This window comes from Saccopteryx leptura, chromosome 2, assembly GCF_036850995.1.
Source record: "Saccopteryx leptura isolate mSacLep1 chromosome 2, mSacLep1_pri_phased_curated, whole genome shotgun sequence".
Classification (NCBI taxonomy): domain Eukaryota; kingdom Metazoa; phylum Chordata; class Mammalia; order Chiroptera; family Emballonuridae; genus Saccopteryx; species Saccopteryx leptura.
In genome coordinates this window covers 136290831-136314431 of record NC_089504.1, presented here as the reverse complement: position 1 = coordinate 136314431, position 23601 = coordinate 136290831, and the positions used below count along the sequence as shown (strand labels likewise).

The window sequence follows — 23601 nt, the reverse complement described above, 5'->3', positions numbered from 1 at the left end:
TACATTCTGATCACCTTTCTGCCTAGGTGTAATTGGCCATCACTTAAATAGTTTAGTGCTCTGTTGACTCCCTGTAAATCTCAGAGGTGTGTAAAAGGAAGCAACCTAGTTATCATTATGACCTAAGCTCATGCCAAAAAGCCATGCGCCAATGGAACTCCCTTTGGCTTATATGAGGATATCTTTCCTCTACTCTCAGCTGGTGGGAGTAATTGCATTGCACATCACCTTTTGTGGTTTTTTTTTTGTTTTTTTTAGAGAACAACTTATTAACCTCACTTGATTCCCACTGCCTTCACATTCTTTTTGCATCTTTTTGTCTCTGCCTCCTAGCTTCTTTCTGCTTTGTCTCACTGACAGCAGAAGAGTATGACAACTGAGTGCAGACCCTCCCCTTTGGTCCAGTCCAGAGCCATTTAACCTCTTCCTTGAAGTCATGTCTCCTCTGGTCTTGGAACTCTCCAGCCCCGTGTTGCCTATACTCTCTTCTTCATCTGGTTACTGTTGAGCTAGACTTTTTTCAAAGGGGCTAATTGTCTCTTATATTCCTTTAATAGTCTTTCGTGATCTCTATCATAAACTGCTAAAAGTTCTACGGAAGGAATAATGTCCTGATATGTAGCTTGGGAGTTTCACAGCTCATAATCAGTGGTTTTTATAAGTAACTTTTAGCTCTCAAAACCAGCAGCTCTATGTAAGTGGAAACATTCATTTTTTCCTTCATCCTTCTATCTACCCATTCAACACATACTCATTCTGTGTCTGGCCAAGAATAAGAGATAAGATGCCTTCCCTCAAAGACCATATACAATATTGGGGGAGACAGACATTACATAAGTAATTACATGAGTAACAGGCTACAGCTGTGAAAGTGGTGAGAAGGAACCCAGAGTGTGTAACAGGACTATCTGGTCCACAAGGTGAATATCTCTGGAGTCCTGGCCATGGGCCAGGCCATTTACAGGTATGAAGCCACACAGTGCTCATAACTGTTGCCCTCATTTTACAAAGGAGAAAACAGAAGCACAGAAAGGTACATCTCCAGAGTCACCCAACCCAGAGTAGAACCAAGATGAGGACCTCTGCCTCGGTGACTCCAAAGTCACAGGGTTACCTCTGTGTACGCCTGCCTCCAATAAAGGAGTACAAGACCAGGGACCGGTGACCTCCCAGAGCATCTGCTGCTCAGGAATTGGGCTCACATTTGTACCATGAAACCAGCTCAGGGGTTCTGAGTGTATCTATTGGGGTCATGACCCCTTTGAGAATCTCACAAAATTGTGCCCCCTTTTCCCAGAATATAATGTATACATACAATTTTGCACCAACACTTAGAGATCTACCCCTCCCACACACACACACTTTATTTGCAAATTTAGAATAAATATCTTAGCACTAGGTTGTTTTTGAAGTTTTCCTTTGAATGATTCAAGGGGCAGAAAAGAAACAGTAATAGACACAATGTTGGAAGCACTTCTGTATATGAACAATTTATTCCTAAATTTTAAGGGGACTACTTAAAATGAAGTGGGATTTCTTTTATTTGACATCCTCTTTAGGAAGAACTATTTCCAATGAAAGATGAGCTCCTGAAAGTTAAATTTTGTTTCTTTATTTTTTTCTAATTAGGATATAATTTTCAACATTCCCTGACCCTAGTTCCTAACTGCTCTCTCTTGGAGTAACCATAGTCCTGAATTTGGCACTTTTAATTTCTACGATTATTTTTATCCTATTACTTCATATCTATATACCAATATATACCAAATAGCATTATTTAACATATTTTCAAACTTTATATAAAAATGGTATCATTTGCTTTTCTTTTCATACATCATTGTCATTATAATTAGCTATAGTTCATTCGTTTTAACTGTTGTATGGTATTTAATTTTCCCAATTTACTTCTTCCTTTTTCGGGATCTGGAATTCAGATTATTTTCAGTTTTTGCTATTATACACTATGCTGCAATAGATTTTCTTGTGCAAACACTTGTGGGATTTTTTTTTGGCATCCCGTAAGAAGGGGTTGCTGGCACCACAGACAGATGCGTGTTCACTGTCACAGGTTGAGACCAAACCCTTTTTTCTTTTGTGATAGAGACAGAGAGAGGGTCAGATAGGGACAGACAGACTGGAAGGGAGAGAGATGAGAAGCATCAATTCTTCATTGTGGCTCCTTAGTCTCCTTAGTTGTTCATTGATTGCTTTTGCGTATGTGCCTTGACCAGGGGCTACAGCAGAGCAAGGACCCCTTGCTCAAGCCAGTGACCTTGTACTCAAGCCAGTGAGCGACCTTGGGGTCATATCTATGATCCCATGCTCAAGCGAGCAACCTCGAGGTTTCGAGCCTGGGTCCTCCGCGTCACAGTCCAACACTCTATCCACTATGCCACCGCCTGGTCAGGCGAGACAAAACTCTTGAAATGATTGGAGCAGTGTCTCAGAATCCCTTTGCTCTACATTCTCATCATCACTTGGTAGTATCAGACTTTTAAAGCTTTGCCCATCCAGTAGTTATGAATGAAATCTCAGAAGATTCATGAAAGAAAAATGTAATCACAATACTTTGGATAGGTCAGCTATGAACAATATTTTACAAGATCATACTTATGCAAATCCTGACTACCACTTCAATCAAATATGAGAAATCTATTTGGAGGATGAGGTGGAAGAAGAGTGTGTGTGTATGTGTATGTGTGTGTGTGTGTGTGTGTGTGTGTGTTGTTGACCATATTAAAAGGGACTGAGTCTTAGTTTTCTATATTAGAAAGTCAATATAATAAATTCTAAAATAAAAAATATATATAACATTATAGTTTTGTTATTTTTAAATATTCTTGTTCGTACTCTTGAGTTTTGATTCCAGGAGCAGGATTTGGGGTGGGACAGTGGACTGCTCTTTCTTGTTCCAAGCCTTGTCATTCTGTTTGACTTTGTATAGGAGCAATGGGGTCATCTACCAGCACAGCCCACAGCAGCCGGGGAGCCCCCAGCCCGCCTCACTGCCAGTGCACCCTCCCCGGGAGGAGGGGAAGCAGCAGCGCTTCCCTCACAAAGGAGCTTGGGGTGGCTGCCACTCCCCACTGCCTGCGGAACCCAAGAGCAGTGGATTCCCGGTGTCCCCGCGAGCTGTGTGGTCCATGCTGAGGTACTGGGCTGGGCTCCTTGACTGTGTGCGTTTTCACCCTCCAGTACTACCTGTGTGGGCTGACAGCAGAACTGAAGCCCTGAGTCCATTCTTTGTTACCTCCCCTGCTCCTTGTTTCTCTGCCTCCCTCTTTCATTCCATTCCTCCCTCTGTTCCTTCCTTCCTTCTCCCTTCTTCCCTTCCTTCTCTGTATTAGATCAGATACAAAAAGGAGAACTAGAAAAAACCCTGCTATCTGCTATAATTTAGAAGCATGGGATGAGGTGTGGGTCAGTGAAGACTCAGTTAAGAAGAGAAAGCATTTTCTTGTGTCCCTGGTGAAAGAACCTTGCGCTGGAGAGCAGTGGGGCCTCTGGTTTTCCGGGGCAGCCAGCACTCACCCTCCGCCTGCTGTCTCTCCCTGCTCTTCATGAGTGATAGGAGTTTATTACAGCACAGGGGTGGGAGGAAGCCCAGAGCGCTCTGCCTCTCAGAAATGTTTTAGAGGAAGCAGAAAGATCGTTAAAGCATAGGGTTTTCTTTCTCTTTAAAAATATGGTGACCTAGTTATGAAAATTAACATAGATTAACAGAACAGGTGCTCACTAAGTTAGGTTGCCTTTAAAATAGCTCAAGTCATGGAATGTAATAAAGATGGAAATTCAGTTCATATTGTTAGCACTTGACTACTTCAGATTGCAGTTCTGACTTTTCTCTGCAGTTCTAGAAAATTCCCTTTTTTCAGGGTCTTTATTTCCCATTACTCCCACCTTTTCCTGTTTGTTTTCATCTTGCTTCATTCATTTACTAAATATCTATTTTAAATGAAACACCTATTGAGTGTCTACCACATGCCCGGAACTGTTCTAGGTACCAGGAACGTTCTGGTGAATAAGGGAGACAAAATCTTTGCTCTTCTGTAGCTATTTTTCTAGTGGAAGAAGGCAGACACTGAATAACCAATAATGAACAATGTGCTGGAGGGATGGGAGTGACCTGGCTGGGACAACTGTGCATTGGTTGGTCAGAGAAGGCCTCCTGTTTCGTCCTGAATGAGAGGAGGAGCTAGCTCTGCAAAGATCTGGCTGCCTGGGATCATGATTGGAAAGGCAAGGCCGGAGGGTGACAGGGTCTGATAATGAAGGGTCCTAAGAGCCATGGATGCAAGCTTCAATTTTATTGCAAGCGGAATGGGGAGACTGAAAGTTCTTTTTTATTTTTGTTATTGTTATGTTTTGCTTTATCTTAATATGGTAAGAAATGATTACATTAAATAATCTGGCTTCCTCTTGGTACATTATGTTGGAGACAAGAGTAAAACAAAAGGGTTGAGAGGCTTTTATATAGACTGAGGGAGAAAGCAGGGGCGTTGGCTGAGGGTGATGAGGCTGGGATGAAGAGATGGGGTGGATATGGGATATCTTTTGGATACTGATCCAACAGGATGTGCTGGTGACTGGAGTGTGGGAAAGGAAGGAAACAAGGATTTGGGGGTTTTAGCTTATACAGTTGGGTGCACTGTGGCGACAGTTATTAAGATGGAAAGTCAAGGGGAGAAATAAGTATTCTGAGGATTGGTGGAGGGGAGATAAAATCCCGGTTATGCACAAAATTCCTGAGAAAGAAAGAGAGATACATAGTCAAAACCTTGAGGAAATCTTGAGGAGAGTCATGGAGGAAAAGAAGATAAAATATTTGGGGAAACTGTAATACAGTGGTCCCTCATCTATTGCGGGGATTAGGTTCCAGAACCCTCCATGATAGGTGAAAATCCATGAAGTAGCAACCTTGTATTTATTATTTATATGTATTTTAAGGCTTTATAAACCCTCCCCCACACTCTTATAAACCTTTCCCACACTGTTATTAACCTTTCCCACACTTATTTTGCTTATTTTACTGAAAAAAAATTAAAATAATAAGTATATAAAAATACCTATGTATTGCAAAATACCATGATATAGTGAAAAATTTGCGATACAAAATTAGATATATACAATTTAAAAATCCGCGATACAGTGAGACCACGAAAAGTGAACCACGATATGGCGAGGGACGACTGTAGAGAGTTGTAGATCTTCAAGGTGGGACAGAAGACAGACTGCAGTGTGACTGCGAGTTCCCTAAGGGCGGGGGCTCTGTTGTTTCTTGCTCCTATCTCCAATTCCTTTTATTGTGTCTGGCTATTAGTAGTTGCACACATATTTGATAAATTAAAAAGTCAATGAGAGGATGGTAAAAAAAAATGTTGGAATTAAGCATACATAGAACATACTCAGTAAATTCGGCAATGAAGGAATGAGGAAAGAATGGCAACTGGAGAGGGATTAGGTTTTTGTTTTCATTATTTTAAATTTGATGGATGCGTGTCTATGTGTAGATAACTTGTAGAGGATAGAGATGAAAGATGCTGCAGCATAAAGGGATAAGATGGAATATGAATACCAGGCATGTGCTGGCAAATGTTTAATAACTGCCTTCCAAAGCAAGGAAATCCTGACTTGTAGTGTTTGCCAACTTCCATATAAATAACTCCTACCATGGCTTAATTCAAGCCACAAATATGACGTCAGTGAATGTGGAGTTGGAGAAGTGCTGTCGCTTACCATTATGTAGTATTTCTACTGCTTACTAAACAATAGACATAAATAGTCTCAAGATCACAGATAACAACAAAATGAAATTAAGAAGTGATGAGCTTTGAGTATTTATCACTTTTGTTTTTAATAAGATTAATTTTAAGTTAACATAATTTAATTTTCAGCACTGGCTATATTTAATAACTGGCTTGCCTAATATCTAGAAATTTAATACTGAGTTCTTGCAAGCCAGCGTGAGTCGGCTGCCACACACCAGTGAAGAAGACCCTTCAGGAAGAGGAAGGAAATTCTGTGTCTGTTATTCATCTACTATGAACCAGGACGTGGGCTAGCGTTTTCCGTACATTATCCCAGGCAACCATCACAGTAATCCATTTAAGGTAGATATTATAGCTCCTTTTACCGGGAGGAAATGGAAAATCTGAGAAGTTCAAACACCTTGTCCACATTTATGTAGTATGGGTGAAGGTCAGGTTTGGAACTCAAGCTGTGGGACCTCTATCTAACACTGGGCTTTGACCATGTGCTAGACTCGAAAGCCCATAGTCTGAGGTGAGGCCTTAGCTCTGCGGAAGAGGCAGGATACTGGTGTCATTCTCTCTGGATCTGGCCCCCTTGTTGATATGGGGGGGGGGGAGCGGGTTAGACAGATCTTTGTAGCCATCCTGGGGTTCACAAATGAGATACCTCTTGACTTGCTTTGATATGTAGTATTAGGCTAATACATGTAATTAGATGGCATGCTTTTGTAGGTTATGGTTTGTTCTTTTTTAACCCTGAACGCCAGGCTCTTTTACAAAGAACTAACGATGCTTGAGTCAGAGTCACACTAAGTTGACCTGCTTGTGGGCAGGAAGGACTGTTATCCCTCCTTTGGAAGGAAAATTGTCATATATTTTCCATTTTTGCAAGAGAAACATGTTACCTATTGGAGTATAAATTAAATTAGCATTGAAATTACTTTTGAAAACTATATTTATACTTTTGTCAGAAGGTGATCAGGTAAAACAAATAAAAGTTCAAAGCAGTATTATTTTACTTCTTAAGATTTCTGTAGACAGGGTTTGAAATCATGGCTGCTTCACTTACCTGACCCTGGACCAGCTATTTTATCTCTGTGAGCTTCGGTTTTCACATCTCCAAAGAGGTAAGGAAGAGTTGCAGCTTACTCTCAGATTGGCTGTCGGGACTGATGGCTACAGTGCATGGAATGAGCTTGTAAACAGATGCCAGGCACTGCGTGACCATTCAGAGCGTGGCAGCCAGAGCACCATTATTAGAAGTTTAGTGTTATGACCGCTCTTCCTGTGAGTTTCTGAACACCAGGATGCACAGTGAAAATGGTAAATCTGCAGTATGCAGGCAGGTAGTGAGTTTGTATGGGATTTTTCTTTTTCTCTTTTGGATGAAGTTCAAGATTGCTTGCTAGGATGTGTTTACATTGCATGCATGACATTGGATTGACAAAATGTTGGCTAAATATCTTCAGGTAAAATGTTTTTTGTTTTGTTTTGTGACAGAGACAGAGAGACAGAGAGAGGGACAGGTAGGGACAGACAGACCGGAGGGAGAGAGAAGCATCAGTTCTTCATTATGGCTCCTTAGTTGTTAATTGATTGTTTTCTTATGTGTGCCTTGACTGGGGGGCTAGAGCAGAGTGAGTGACCTCTTGCTCAAGCCAGTGACCTTGGGCTCAAACCAGCAACCTTGGGCTCAAGCCAGCAACCTTTGGACTCAAGCCAGTGAACATGGGGTCATGTCTATGGTCCCATGCTCAAGCCAGCGACCCCATGCTTAAGCTGGTGAGCCCAAGCTCAAGCTGGCAACCTTGGGGATTTGATCTTGGGTCCTCTGTGTTCCAGTCCTGTGCTTTGTCCACTGTGTCATCACCTGGTCAGGCTCAAGTAAAATGTTTTGTAAAGTTACCACACACAGAGAAAAACCTCAACCCGGGAAAAATCCTACTGCAAGTCATTTATTTAGTTGCCTGTTTTTCTGTGTGACTTGGTGATTGGCATATAGGTAGAAAGTGCAATGAAAAACCTAGGACTTAAGGTACATACTCTGGGATGCACTGACATCTCAGTTGATACTACCTTTTACTCAGTTACTCCATGTGAAATGAAAAATGTTTTGTAGGTAGACATTCCTTCTTCCCTACCCCCTTCATTATATCAGATTTATTCACACATGGACACTCTTTCCCTTTTACATTAGAAAGCTCAGTGAGTTCTACAGGAAATCTGATCTTCAGCACTCATATATATGAATACGCCTATATATCTGTAGAGTCATTATTCTCATGTATACTTGATTCATTTAATGTTAAAATAACAGTGATCACAATAAGCATTGAAGGACAGTTCTTACCTCACATCCTTGCTTATTTCCTCTTTTTTCTGCTACCCTGTAGGGTCTGTCATGACCCATTTATTCAACAATATTTACTGAGCACCTACTATGTTCCAGACACCATTTCTGGCAGTGAAATAAACAAGGCCCTGCCCTCGTGGAACTTAGTTGGAAGATGATCATGATATTTTTACTTAAAATGGGCTTCCCTTTGTGAGTAAGACAGTTGTTAGATTTTTCCACTTCAGTAAGTCTTAAAAGTTCTTCTTGTAAACACCTTGTGCATAGGCGTGCAGATCAAGGGACTCAGGTTTAGGACTAGAGAGAACAATTCGGCTCTACAGTGAACTTGTCAGGTAATTAAAGTCAGGGGACTTAGGGGGGCATTTAAATATTTTGACCTTCATTCATAGGATGAGTAACTGATCTTTTAAACGTCATTTTAATGCATTATTTCTGTAGACCATGCATTACATTCTTTTCCCCAAGGTAAACAATTCTGTGCAGATGAAAGTCCAGAGATGGGATTTTGAACGTCTATTCTTTACATATGATCCTATGAGTAGGGCAAATGTGTTTCAGACCATTATTAATGACCTCATATCAGCACTGAGAGTAACTTAGTGAGCTAGTGAAGTGAGGTTTGTAGGTGACAGAAAAAAATCTGTGTTGAAAGCCTGTATTTCATGGTGAATAACTAGGTTCTCGTGCACCTCTGCACCCACCATTTCACACCCTTCTTCCATTGACTGATCTCAGATGTACCATTCTCAATCTCACTTAGGTGCTGCTTTCAAGAGGTGCAGAGTTAACGTAAGTCTATGCAGAAAATGTATCCAACAGTGAAAAGTGAGGTTTGTGAGTTCATGTTAATAAATTGCCACCCCTACTTAAATTTTTTAAATCTATTTTTTATTAATTTTAATGGGGCCTACTTAAAATTTAATGCAAGTGTAAACCTCAATGATGAAACCACGTTAAGAACACTAACCACCTTAAATTAAATTAGAAAGGTATTTTCAAAAATAAACTGTCACAGTTACCAGGCTTCTTAATTATGAACTGTATTTATTGAGATAGTATAATCAATGTGCCTTTAATGTTCTTTGATGGTTTGATTTACCCAAGCTGGGTTCCCAACTTCCTTTAGAGTAGCTTTTCTCAAATACAGAGCTTACCAGAAAAGTATTCTCTTTCGTGGGTGGAGAATTTGAAGGGTTTCCCCCTCCCCTTGCTATTTGCCAACAAGCAGCTGAGGGTGATGCTATTGCTTCTGAATCAGTTTTGGCACTACCATGAAACTGTGAGGTGATTCAAGTCAGGGGACTCAGAGAGGCACATAAATATTGTGACCTTCACTGACCGGAGTGCAGACCACGGTACAGCTCGAGTTACCCTGATGAGTTCATCTGAAAGCTTACTGAAATCTGCCTTGGTTCTTGAACTGAGCTCAGCACTAAAATGGATCATTTCAAGAAAGCGTTCCTTGGCTTCTTTCAGAATTTAGCACTAAAAGCTTCCAAATAAATCACATGCTAAGTAGGATTTTTTTTTTTTTTTTAATTTATGGATAGCAGTTGGTAGAGTTCCTAACTGCTGACAGCCCTTGGTTCATTCTGCCGACTCTTGATTGGGTACCAATTCTTGGCAATCTTCAGTCCCCTGTGAATTTCAGTCAGTAGATGATAAGTTCTTTCCTTTCTCAGTGTAGAGCAATCAGGCTCAGGCATCTGCTTTCCAACCGGATGCACATATGTTGAAAGAGAAAACTATCAGAATGTAGGCATTTCTGGTTGGCACGCAATTTTGTCACTGCCACAGTAGCTCCTTAAGAGAAGATGCCCGGCCCCTTGCTTTTTCATCAGCTCAACAGTCACCATATGGAATACTCAGCCACTGTCCTGTGTGGTTAAGAGGCTGGGGGACTTCAAGGCCACCATGCATTTCCCCCTTCTTCTGCAGAACACAGCTGGGGCTCCGAGCATGTTGTAGGGAGTTTGCTGCTGATTTCTTTGCTCTTTTAGTTAATGCTGCTATCATCCAGATTAATATTTTTTTCTCTTTCTTTTTTTTAATATAGTGTACTGAGAGGTTGTGGTGTGATTGTTTTAATAAAAGCAGTATTTATTCATCTTAGTTTAATATTGTAAACACTCAAAGTGTATAGAAATAAGTCTTTCACAAGAGCGTGACTCTATGCCAGGCAACAGATCATGGTGGTTTCAGAGATATTGGTGGGATTTCCAGTTTGTTGATTTGAAAATTGTCTGACACACATTTTGATCTGGTGCTATGTTTTGTAGATTGAATCTTAAAAATATACATGCATTAAAAAAATTTTTTTTTAATTTAAGAAGAGTTTGGGAGGGACCTTTTGTCCAAGAGAAGGAAAAAGGAATTATGAAAATACATATGATTTGACAATTCAAAAATAAGCAACGTGATCATGATTTTCATCAATAAATAGCTTTTTGAGTACTTCAGGAGCTCCTGTGGAGTGGGCACTTATCAATGCCCAGGAGCCCTGTTCCAGGTTTTACATATAGCTTACAACTTTAATTCTTACAAAAACCTATCAGGTGGATGTTTACAGAGTGATGAGCATGGACTCATACTGGCTACCTGGCTCTTTTTTTTTTTTTTTTTGTGAGAGGAGGAAAGAGAGTGAGATAGATTGCATGCACCCTAATTGGGATCCACCTGGGATCCCCTGTTTGAGGCCAATGCTTGAATCAACAAAGCTATTTTTTGCACACTGAGATTGATGTATTCAGACCAAATGAGCTATCCTCAGTGCCTGTGGCTAACGCTCGAACCAATCAAGTCACTGGCTGCAGGAGGGGAAGAGGGCGAGAAGAGGGAGAGAGAGGGGAGAGAAACAAATGGTTGTTTCTCTTAAATGCTCTGACCAGAAATCGAATCTAGGATGTCAATACACCAGGCTGACACTCCGTCCCCTGAGCCAACCAGCTAGGGCTGACTACCTGGCTTCTGCTCTACTGCCGACCAGGTATATACCGTATTTTTTGCTCCATAAGACGCACTATTTCCCCCCAAAAGTGGAGGAGAAAATGCCCGTGCATTTTATGGAGTGAAATATACCATATTTTATTAAATATTTTAGCAGACCATTTGGTTCAGAATATTTTTTGTCTTATTTTCCTCCTTAAAACCCTACGTGTGTCTTATGGAGCGAAAAATATGGTATGTTCTTTGAAAATTACCTCAATTTTCTGTGTACCTGCTCCATGAGGTAGTCTAATGTACAAATAAGTTAATGCATGGAAAAAGCTTAAGATAGCTTTTAATTGTGACTTTTTATAAATTGTGTGATATGATTTAGCTTCCCCCACCACCATATTCATTTTATACCAAAGCCACTGTGAAAAAAAATTTAGAAACCTTTTTATAGCATTCACCTATTCTTTGCTATATTTATGAAAGAAAGTGAAATAGTCTTGATTTGACTTGTTATAATATTTATTTTCCCCTTCACGAGCTTACAATATTTTAGAAGGAAATGATTGTAAAAGAAAGACATTCTTGTAGCAATAATGGAAAGTTCAGTGGGGTTGAAAAGATAATAGAATGCCTGTGTTAACACTTATTCTTAAGTGATGAATGTCATACTCATTATAAAGTTGTTGCAAAAGATATGCGTAGTTTCTAAGAGTAACGGTTGACATTTTAATTAAAAATTTTTGATGTATTTAGAATTACTATTGAATAAAATATCACTTTAATAAACAAATCACTAGGTTGAAAAGCAAATAAAAACTTAACTTACTAGCTTTGTAGATAAATGACCTTATTCCCATATAAGAAGGTATATTTCATGTTGTAGGTTTATGAATTTAATGTTATTCATATTATCCAAACCATGATCTTTATTACTTTATATGTAATCTAGAAAGTGCATATTGATTTTGGAATTACCCTAGGCAGCAGTCTCCACGAGAAGTCTGGCATTAAAAATTTGCTCTTAATGATTTAACCTCTAAAAGTATTGGTAAAGTCTTTAAAAGGGGGACATAAGTATGGATTTTTAGGGGGTGAAGGCAATTAATATATTATAATTTGGAAAAGCATAAAATAACCAAACCCAAACAACCAGCCAGAGTTGGACAAGGGAAGGAAGGAACACTGTCTGTGTCCTATGTTGAGAGCCGGACGTGCCCTCAGCCCCTAATGAGGAACCATTACATTTCAGCTTTCGAGTGGTAGAGCTTTTAGCTCCTGCAGTTAAGTCTTTAACATAGAATTTTTGTGTGTGTGCTTTGTATTTGGTTCCCTTAAGTAATTTTCCTTTGTGACTGTGAAAGGAATGTGACTTTGTGAAAGGATTTATGATTCATACTGCATTTAGGATGAAAAACAGTTTTAAATGCAAAAGGTTGTCTGTTTAATTGTGAACAGCACACTTGTTTTCCTGCCATCAGTGAGAGGCTGCAAGTACCCTCAGTAAAATTTGCTTTCCTCTCCTTTACAGCACACAACTTACAGCTACGATGGACCAGTAAATCTTTTGTATTAAGTTGAGATTACGTGTTTCGATCTCCAGATATTTTTAAGCAGAATGTACAGGTGTGATGATGATAGTTAATGATCAAGAGAACATGATGTCTTGAAAATGACAACTGTTGTCCTTGTCCCTCACTGCTGTTTATGAAAAATCTGAGCATGTAGTGTTGCCAACTATAGGTGTGAAGTGCAGAGCTATTGCCCAAGTTGTGCTTGATGTACAGAGACGAGGGAGGCAGCACGGGGTAGACTAAGGAGTGCTGGGCTGATTGGCAGGCACACTGGGTTTAACTTTGATTCTGATTTGCTCTGGCCCTTAGGCCAGTTTTTTTACTTCCCTGGATTTCTGTTTTTCTTAAGGGGAACAGGATAGGGTGGTCTCCTGTCATTTGATTCTCTTTTTAAGGTCTATTTTGGTCAAACTCTTATAAGACTGTGCTGTCACTTTTCCTCTTGTCTTGTGATTTCTGTTTTCCATTGGCATGTATGTTGTTGGAAGTTCTGCAGTACTTGGAGGTTGAGCCTAAAATGAGATACCAAAATTAGAGGCTCTTGTGGTAACTAAATAGACTGCATAGGGAATTTTTGTGATGTGCATTTTGTTATTTTCTCTTTTCCTTTTCCAACCTGGATTCTTGACTACCTAAGTCTTTAGTACGTAAGTCAAGTGTATTGATGGAAAATGTCAATATTAAAAAAGATTAAATACATGTTTTCCCTTTAACCATCACAGATGTAATTAATACTCTACACTTGGAAATTGACTCTTGTTGGTTCTTCAGAGACAGTTTGTTGATTCATTTGATTAATAAACATTTATTAAACATTACTAAATACAGCCTTGGCTGGTTGGCTCAGTGGTAGAGCGTCGGCCTGGCGTGCAGAAGTCTCAGGTTCGATTCCCGGCCAGGGCACACAGGAGAAGCTCCCATCTGCTTCTCCACCCCTGCCCCTCTCCTTCCTCTCTGTCTCTCTCTTCCCCTCCCGCAGCTGAGGCTCCATTGGAGCAAAGATGGCCCGGGCGCTGGGGATGGCTCCTTGGCCACTGCCCCAGGTGCTAGAGTGGCTCTGGTCGCAACAGAGCCACGCCCCGGAGGGGCAGAGCATCGCCCCCTGGTGGGCAGAGCATTGCCCCCTAGTGGGCGTGCTGGGTGGATCCTAGTTGGGCGCATGTGGGAGTCTGTCTGACTGTCTCTCCCCGTTTCCAGCTTCAGAAAAATACAAAAAAAAAAACCCCAAAACATTACTAAATACAAACATCTTGGGGATCATTTCTTGCAAAAAAGAAAACTTTTTAAAAAAAAACTTGTTTAAACAAATTGGGGTACTTATTAAAAGGAAACACTGGACTCTAACAGCACCTGCCACGGGTATTGAGCCTGGTTTCTGGGCACAGAACTGGCAAAGACAAAACATTTTCATTTTTTTACCCCTTTGGAGCTTCCTGGTCTCTCTTTTATTTAAAATTCATGTTGTTTTTCTTTTTTTCTCTTTGTAAAGAATGACTTTTTAAAATTTGATTAATATGGAGCTATCTGCTTTTTCATTTCAAATCTCTATAAGAGATAAACTGTGTTCTGACTCCAGATTATCAAAAAAGACTTTGAATGACCCAGCCTACATTAGCTAGTGGGGAAGTTGTATAATGATAGATGTAAGTACTCTGAATTACGGGGTGAGTGGGATGGGATACTTTAGCCAACCTGAGAAGTTTGGCTCAGGCTGAGTCTTAATAGCTGAGACAGAAAAGGAGGGCTGTCTTTCCAGGCAGAAAACACAGCATGAGGGAGGACACGAAAGAATGTACCTGCAAAGTGTGTGTATGTGTGACTCAGGATATGAGTAATGGGAGACAGCTGGGGAGGTAGGCAGGAGCCTTGTCATGGAGAATGTAGGAGAGATCCCCAGGACTTTGATTCCTTAGATGAAGAGAAACTAGTGCAATGTCACGCTCATCTTGGTTTTAGGGAATCTGATCATAAACCCAGATGGAACATATTATTTAAGTGTGAAGATTAAAAACTTCAAACCATTGGATATTATTTATTATATTTTTGAGAATGAAAAAGCAGTAGTTCTGAGATTATCATAGTTAATCTTGCATATGTGTGAATGTTCAGTATTTTCTTTGTTTTTTAAAATGTCTTATATATATATAATTTTCTTTACTATTCTTTTTGTCATTTTAGAAGAATTCCTGTATTTGAAAAATATTAACAGGAGACTTTAGAATGCATCTCCCCATGATAGGAAAAAGCTGTGCTGCTTATCCACACCTGTTAATGGTTTTAAGCCTCTTCAATTTATGATGTTCTTTCAAAGAACAAAAATTAATGGAAACTTCATGGAAGTGATAATCCCTTCTTATTATGCATTTGGTATGCTCAGACATAGTACGTGTATTCTTATGTGTATTGTGTCCAAGCAGCTGTTATATTTTGTATTGGTGCAGATAATTGCTTTTCTACTTGGCAAAGAAAATGAGCAGATGTAAAATAAATATCTTTCCCTGGCATGATTGATTGGGAGCTCTGCATCCTAATGTTGACTGAGTTTTTACAAGTTATGTAGCAAGTGCTGTCCAACGTCAGACTGCAGCTGTTGACTGCCAAGAATTCACTTGGGCCAAGATAAGTTCTGACCAAGCATGTATATCAGACTCATAGTTTTAGAGCTTGAATATAAGAAACAGATAAGTTTTCACAGTAGGAAAACAGCATGTTGACTTGAAGGCCACTATTGATGCAATTTCCCCCCAAAATTATTTTAGAATTTTTTTCCTTGTTTAACTTTTATAATGGAACAATGGCATACCCAGTGGTTGTTGTATAAATCCTGCAGTCAGAGTGGATTTAAGTCCCAGGTTTCTGATTTAGTTGCAGAGTAAACTTGGATTAAATGATTACCACACTATACAATAACAGTGATTAGTAATAATTATTGTAAGTGGCATGAGTATATTGAGTTTAGCATAGGGCCCAGTACAACACAAGCACCCAATTGCGCTTATTATTGTGCACTGACCTGAAGATGTCTGGTCTTTTTACAGTTGGCCATGGGGGAGACAAGCTGTCTCTCTAATACCTCTGTGGTGGTACTTTTCAATGTCTTAAGAATTTTGGCTTAATTATTTATTGCCTTTTCCCCATTGGCAGGTAAAAGGGAGCCAGTATGAAATGCCCATTATAAGCCAGGAGATAAACAGGGAAGAACTCACTTCACTGTCACCATGTCCTTGGAAAGTGAGACTTCTCACCACATTTACATATGTGAAAGGCAGGGCTCAGGGAGGTTGCATCATTTACACAGCTGGAAAATCGACCCACATCCATTTGACTTTACTATATATGCTTCTCCAGGCTGTAGAGAATCAAAACCTTTACAATAGTTCTTGGAAAGAATTACCAGAAACTTCTAGAGAGGACTATTGTGTCAAAAGCAGAAGTATCCTAAGAGCGTTAATCTGTTCCTCTTTTCTGTATATCTCATGGAGACCGAATGGCTTTACCCCATTTACAGAGCTGTCTGTGATCAATTTTGAGTTAATTTTTCTTTTTTTTTTACAGAGACAGAGAGAGAGTCAGAGAGAGGGATAGATAGGGACAAACAGGAACAGAGAGAGATGAGAAAAATTAATCATCAGTTTTTTGTTGTGGCACTTTAGTTGTTCATTGATTGCTTTCTCATGTGTGCCTTGACCGTGGGGCTACAGCAGACCGAGTAACCCCTTGCTCAAGCCAGTGACCTTGGGTCCAAGCTGGTGAGCTTTGCTCAAACCAGATGAGCCCACGCTCAAGCTGGCGACATCAGGGTCTCGAACCTGGGTCCTCCACATCCGAGTCTGATGCTCTATCCACTATGCCACCGCCTGGTCAGGCAATTTTGAGTTAATTTTTATGAAGGGTATAAGGTGTGTGTCTAGAATAGTTGTTTTTTTGCAGAGGGATGCCCAGTTGATCCAACACCATTTGTTGGAAAGACTGTTTTTGCTTTGTTATATTAATATTACCCTTGTTCTTCTGTCAATGAACAGTAGTAAATCTTGAAGGTAAGTAATGCTAGTCCTCTAATTTTATTCTCTCTCAATATTTTTTGGCTATTCTGGATCTTTTGCTTTTCTATATAAACTTTGGAATCAGTTTCCATAATCAATACCACAAAATAAGTTACTTGGCTCTAGATTGGTATTAGATTGAATCTACAGATTAAGTTGGAAAGAATTTATATCTTCATAATATTGTCTGCTTGTCCATGAACATGGACTGTCTCTTCATTTATTTAGTTCTGCTTTGATTTTGCTCCTCAAAATTTTGTAGTCTTCCTCATATTGATCTTGCACATATTTTGTTAGATTTGTACCTAAGTATTTTATTTTGGGGGTGCTAATATAAATGGTATTGTTTTTCATTTAAAATTCCACTTGTTTATTGCTGATATAGGAAAATGATTTACCTTTGTATATTAACCTAGTATCCTGCAAACTTGCTATAATTGCTTGTTACAAGTTTTTTTTTCTGATCACTTTAGAGTTTCTACATAGATGTCTAGATTATGTCATCTGTTTCTCATATCATTAATTTTTAATCTTTATTTTATTTTATTTTATTTTTAAATAAATTTTTATTAATGGTAATGGGATGACATTAATAAATCAGGGTACATATATTCAAAGAAAACATGTCTAGGTTATTTTGTCATTAAATTATGTTGCATACCCCTCATCCAAAGTCAGATTGTCCTCCGCCACCCTCTATCTAGTACTCTGTGCCCCTCCCCCTCCCCCTAACTCTCTCCCTCCCTCCTTCTCTCCCATATCCTCTCTCCCCCCACCCCTGGTAACCACCACACTCTTGTCCATGTCTCTTAGTCTCGTTTTTATGTTCCACCAATGTATGGAATCATATAGTTCTTGTTTTTTTCTGATTTACTTATTTCACTCCGTATAATGTTATCAAGTTCCCACCATTTTGCTGTAAATGATCTGATGTCATCATTTCTTATGGCTGAGTAGTATTCCATAGTGTATATGTGCCACATCTTCTTTATCCAGTCTTCTATTGAAGGGCTTTTTGGTTGTTTCCATGTCTTGGCCACTGTTAACAGTGCTGCAATGAACATGGGGCTACATGTGTCTTCACGTATAAATGTTTCTGAGGTTTTGGGGTATATACCAGTAGAGGGATTGCAGGGTCATAAGGTAGTTCTATTTGCAGTTTTTTGAGGAACCACCATACTTTCCTCCATAATGGTTGTACTACTTTACAGTCCCACCAACAGTGATTGAGGGTTCCTTTTTCTCCACAGCCTCTCCAACATTTGCTATTACCCGTCTTGTTGATAATAGCTAATCTAACAGGGGTGAGGTGGGATCTCATTTCTCTAATAACTAATGAATCTGAGCATCTTTTCATATATCTGTTGGCCATTTGTATCTCTTCCTGGGAGAAGTGTCTGTTCATGTCCTCTTCCCATTTTTTTATTGGATTGTTTGTTTGTTTGTTGTTGAGTTTTATGAGTTCTTTGTAAATTTTGGATATTAGGCCCTTATCTGAGCTGTTGTTTGAAAATATCATTTCCCATTTAGTTGGCTGTCTGTTTATTTTGATATCAGTTTCTCTTGCTGAGCAAAAACTTTTTATTCTGATATAGTCCCATTCATTTATCTTTGCCTTCACTTCTCTTGCCATTGGAGTCAAGTTCATAAAATGTTCTTTAAAACCCAGGTCCATGATTTTAGTACCTCTGTCTTCTTCTATGTACTTTATTGTTTCAGGTCTTATATTTAGGTCTTTGATCCATTTTGAATTAATTTTAGTACACGGGGACAGGCGGTAGTCAAGTTTCATTCTTTTGCATGTGGCTTTCCAGTTTTCCCAGCACCATTTGTTGAAGAGGCTTTCTTTTCTCCATTGTGTGTTGTTGGCCCCTTTATCAAAGATTATTTGACCATATATATGTGGTTTTATTTCTGGGCTTTCTATTCTGTTCCATTGGTCTGAGTGTCTATTTTTCTGCCAATACCATGCTGTTTTGATTATCGTGGCCCTATAATATAGTTTAAAGTCAAGTATTGTAATGCCCCCAGCTTCATTCTTTTTCCTTAGGATTGTTTTGGCTATTCGGGGTTTTTTATAGTTCCATATAAATCTGATGATTTTTTGTTCCATTTCTTTAAAAAATCTCATAGGAATTTTGATGGGAATTGCATTAAATTTGTATATTGCTTTGGGTAATATGGCCATTTTGATTATATTTATTCTTCCTATCCAAGAACAAGGAATATTTTTCCATCTCATTGTATCTTTTTCGATTTCCCTTAACAATGCTTTGTAATTTTCATTATAAAGGTCCTTTACATTCTTTGTTATGTTTATTCCTAGGTATTTTATTTTTTTTGTTGCAATCGTGAAGGGGATTATTTTTTTGAGTTCGTTTTCTAATATTTCATTGTTGGCATAGAGAAAGACTATGGACTTCTGTATGTTAATTTTGTATCCTGCGACCTTACTGTATTGGTTTATTGTTTCTAATAATCTTTTTGTGGAGTCCTTCGGGTTTTCGATGTATAGGATCATATCATCAGCAAAAAGTGATACCTTTACTTCTTCTTTTCCGATACGGATGCCTTTTATTTCTTTGTCTTGTCTGATTGCTCTGGCCAGAACTTCTAGCACCACGTTAAATAAGAGTGGAGAGAGTGGACAACCCTGTCTTGTTCCTGATTTAAGGTAGAAAGTCCTCAGTTTTATGCCGTTTAATATGATGTTGGCTGATGGTTTATCATATATGGCCTTTATCATGTTGAGATATTTTCCTTCTATACCCATTTTGTTGAGAGTCTTAAACATAAAATTGTGTTGTATTTTATCAAAAGCCTTTTCTGCATCTATTGATAAGATCATGTGGTTTTTGTTCTTTGTTTTGTTGATATGGTGTATTACGTTAACCGTTTTGCGTATGTTGAACCATCCTTGAGATTCTGGGATGAATCCCACTTGATCATGATGTATTATTTTTTTAATATGTTGTTGTATTCGGTTTGCCAGTATTTTGTTTAGTATTTTAGCATCTGTATTCATTAGAGATATTGCTCTGTAGTTTTCTTTCTTTGTGCCATCCTTGCCAGGTTTTGGTATGAGGGTTATGTTGACCTCATAAAATGTGTTTGGAAGTATTGCTTCTTCTTCAATTTTTTGGAAGACTTTGAGTAGAATAGGTACCAAGTCTTCTTTGAATGTTTGATAGAATTCACTAGTATAACCGTCTGGGCCTGGACTTTTATTTTTGGGGAGGTTTTTAATAGTTTTTTCTATTTCCTCCCTGCTGATTAGTCTGTTTAGGCTTTCTGCTTCTTCATGACTCAGTCTAGGAAGGTTGTATTGTTCTAGGAATTTATCCATTTCTTCTAGATTGTTGTATTTGGTGGCATATAATTTTTCATAGTATTCTACAATAATTCTTTGTATATCTATGATGTCTGTGGTGATCTCTCCTCTTTCATTTTGGATTTTATTTATTTGAGTCCTGTGCCTTTTTTCCTTGGTGAGTCTTGCCAAGGGTTTGTCAATTTTGTTGATCTTTTCAAAGAACCAGCTCCTTGTTTTATTGATTTTTTCTATAGTTTTTCTGTTCTCTATTTCATTTATTTCTGCTCTGATTTTCATTATCTCCTTTCTTCGGCTGGTTTTGGGTTGTCTTTGTTCTTCTTTTTCTAGTTCCTTAAGGTGTGAAGTTAAGTGGTTTACTTCGGCTCTCTCTTGTTTGTTCATATAGGCCTGAAGTGATATGAACTTTCCTCTTATTACTGCTTTTGCTGCATCCCAGAGATTCTGATATGTCGTATTTTCATTTTCATTTGTCTGTATATATCTTTTGATCTCTGCGCTTATTTCTTCTTTGACCCATTCATTTTTTAGAAGTATGTTGTTTAGTTTCCACATTTTTGTGGGTTTTTCCCCCTCTTTTTTGCAGTTGAATTCTAGTTTCAAGGCTTTATGATCAGAAAATATGCTTGGTACAATTTCAATTTTTCTAAATTTGCTGATATTGTCTTTGTGGCCCAACATATGGTCAATTCTTGAGAATGTTCCATGTACACTAGAGAAAAATGTATACTCTGTCGCTTTGGGATGAAGTGTCCTGTAGATGTCTATCATATCCAGGTGTTCTAGTATTTCGTTTAAGGCCACTATCTCTTTATTGATTCTCTGTTTGGATGACCGATCTAGAGCCATCAGCGGTGTATTGAGGTCTCCAAGTATGATTGTATATTTGTTAGTTTTTGTTTTAAGGTCAATAAGTAGCTGTCTTATATATTTTGGTGCTCCTTGGTTTGGTGCATATATATTAAGGATTGTTATGTCTTCTTGATTCATCTTCCCCTTAATCATTATGAAATGACCATTTTTGTCTCTGAGTACTTTTTCTGTCTTATATTCAGCATTATTAGATATGAGTATTGCTACACCTGCTTTTTTTTGGGTGTTGTTTGCTTGGAGCATTGTTTTCCAGCCTTTCACTTTGAATTTGTTTTTATCCTTGTTGCTTAGATGTGTTTCTTGTAGGCAGCATATAGTTGGATTTTCTTTTTTAATCCATTCTGCTACTCTGTGTCTTTTTATTGGTAAGTTTAGTCCATTTACATTTAGTGTAGTTATTGACACTTGTGGGTTCCCTACTGCCATTTTATAAATTGCTTCCTGTTAGTTTTGTATCTTGTTTGATTCTTCTCTTTTGTTTTTCTATCATTTGTTTTTGTTTGTGTTCCATACTTCTTTCCTCTGTTGCTACCTTTTTTAAGTCAAGTGTTTTTGTGGTGGTTTTTTCAAGGGTGGTTACTATTAAGTAATAAAAAGAGTACCTACCATATTCATTGTAGTACCCTATCTTATGAGTATTTCTGCCCTTCATCGTCCTTTGCTACTGTTAATCTCCATCCTCTCCCCCCTTTTTTTCCTTTGTTGTCACAGTTTAAGTTTGGTTTTATTGTGTTCTTGGTGGAGCTGTTACTTGTGGTGTTGTTTTCTTTTGTTCTTTGAATCTGGTTGGAAAACCCCCTTTAGTATTTCCTGGAGTGGGGGCTTTCTGTTGATAAATTCTCTCATCTTTTCTGTATTTGTGAATGTTTTTATATCTCCTTTGTACTTGAAGGATAGCTTTGATGGGTATAGTATTCTTGGCTGAAAGTTCCTCTCTTTCAGGGCTTTAAATATTGGGGTCCACTCTCTTCTAGCTTGTAGAGTTTCTGCTGAGAAATCTGATGATAATCTAATAGGCCTTCCTTTATATGTTGTACTCTTCTTTTCCCTGGCTGCCTTGAGAATTTTTTCTTTGTCATTGGTTTGTGTCATCTTTATTATGATGTGCCTTGGAGTGGGTTCATTGGGGTTAAGAAAACTCGGTGTTCTGTTTGCTTCTTGAATTTGAGGCTTTAGTTCTTTCCACAGGCTTGGGAAGTTCTCGTCTATTATTTGTTTGAGTATATTCTCCATTCCATTTTCTTTCTCTTCTCCCTCTGATATACCTATTATTCTTATGTTATTCTTTCTGATGGAGTCAGACAATTCCTGTAGGGCTTTCTCGTTTTTTATTATTTTTAAGTCTCTTTCTTCTTCTCTCTGTTGTGCCTCAAGTTGTTTGTCTTCTATTTCACTAATCCTATCTTCAATCTGGGCTGTTCTGTTAGCTAAGCTTGTTACCTCGTTTTTCAGCTCGTGAATTGAGTTTTTCGTTTCTGCTTGATTTGTTTTTATAGTTTCAATTTCCTTGGTAATATATTCTTTGTGTTCATTGAGTTGTTTTCTGATCTCCCTAAATTGCCTTTCTGTGTTTTCTTGTATATCTCTGAGTATTTTTAAGATTTCTATTTTAAATTCTCTGTCATTTAGCTCCAAGGCTTCCAATATGTTAAGTCTTTTCTCCATAGATTTTTCCACATCTATTTGTGTTACCTCTCTTTCTTTTGTATCCATAATATTCGATTTCCTCTTTCTTATTGGCATCTGAGGGTGGTCCTGTTGATAGCACTAATTAGAATTAATAAAGAGTAAAAAGTAAACAACAACAAAAAAAAGGTAAAACACCCCACAAAAAAAAAAAAACAGTAATAATTTATTATTTCCCCCTTTTTTCTTTCTTCTCTTTCCCTCCTCTCCCCTCCTCAGGGAAATATCGTGATGACCTGTGAATTATATTATGCTAAATGGAACAAAAACTGCCTATAATGGAGGGCCTGATTTGGGGTGAAGAGTTCTAGGGGCAAAAAAAGGGAGTAGGGACCTACTAAATGCAAAAAAAAAAAAAAAGGAAGAAAATCTTAGACAAGCATAAGATGATTTGCTTGTAAGTGATGGTCGACTAAGAGATATAATGAGAGGGATAAGAGGGAACCAGAAAAAAGGAGAAAAAAAAAAGAATAATAAAGAAGAAAAAAATAAAAATAATAAGTAAAAATCTGTTGTATTAAGTGGAGCAAAGACTAAATACAATGGAGACCTTGCGTTGGGAGGAATGCTAATGAGTTAAAAAGCAACGTAAAAAGTACCCAAAATGCCACAAAAATAAACAAACAAACAAGAAAAAAACAAAAACAAAAGCAAAAAAGAAAAATAAAGCCAAAAAAAACCCTTGAGTCCCAAATTAACTAATTTGTTCGTGATTGAGGATTAAATAGGAGGAAAGTAAAACGAGAAAAGAAAAAACGAATAGAAAGGAAAAAATAAGAAAAAGAGAAAAACGAAGGAAGAGAAAAAAACAAAAGAGGAGAGAGTAAGAGTTAAGTGTTTTGGAGTATAACCTTAAAGGAGGGTGAGGATGAAGAAGAGAAATAAAATGTAACACTCATCGGTAGTGTAGTTCAAGAAAAGGGAAGCATAAGATGGGCAGAGAATAGAAGGACCGAGGTGGAGGAAATAGAAATAATAATAATAAAGGCAATAAGATAGAAGAAACAAACAACAACAACAAAAAAATTAGTGGAACAAGTTGTAAAGTCTGTGG

At 38.3% G+C, this 23601-nt stretch overlaps 1 protein-coding gene across 1 annotated transcript in view; it reads left to right on the top strand.

The window, feature by feature from the left end:
• The window catches only part of TMTC1 (transmembrane O-mannosyltransferase targeting cadherins 1), a 285489-nt gene that overhangs the window by 34821 nt on the left and 227067 nt on the right, over positions 1–23601 (top strand). The window contains exon 5 of the mRNA XM_066368881.1: positions 2945–3151. Within this exon, the coding sequence (XP_066224978.1) occupies positions 2945–3151 (207 nt within the window). The remainder of the gene's footprint in view (positions 1–2944; positions 3152–23601) is intronic.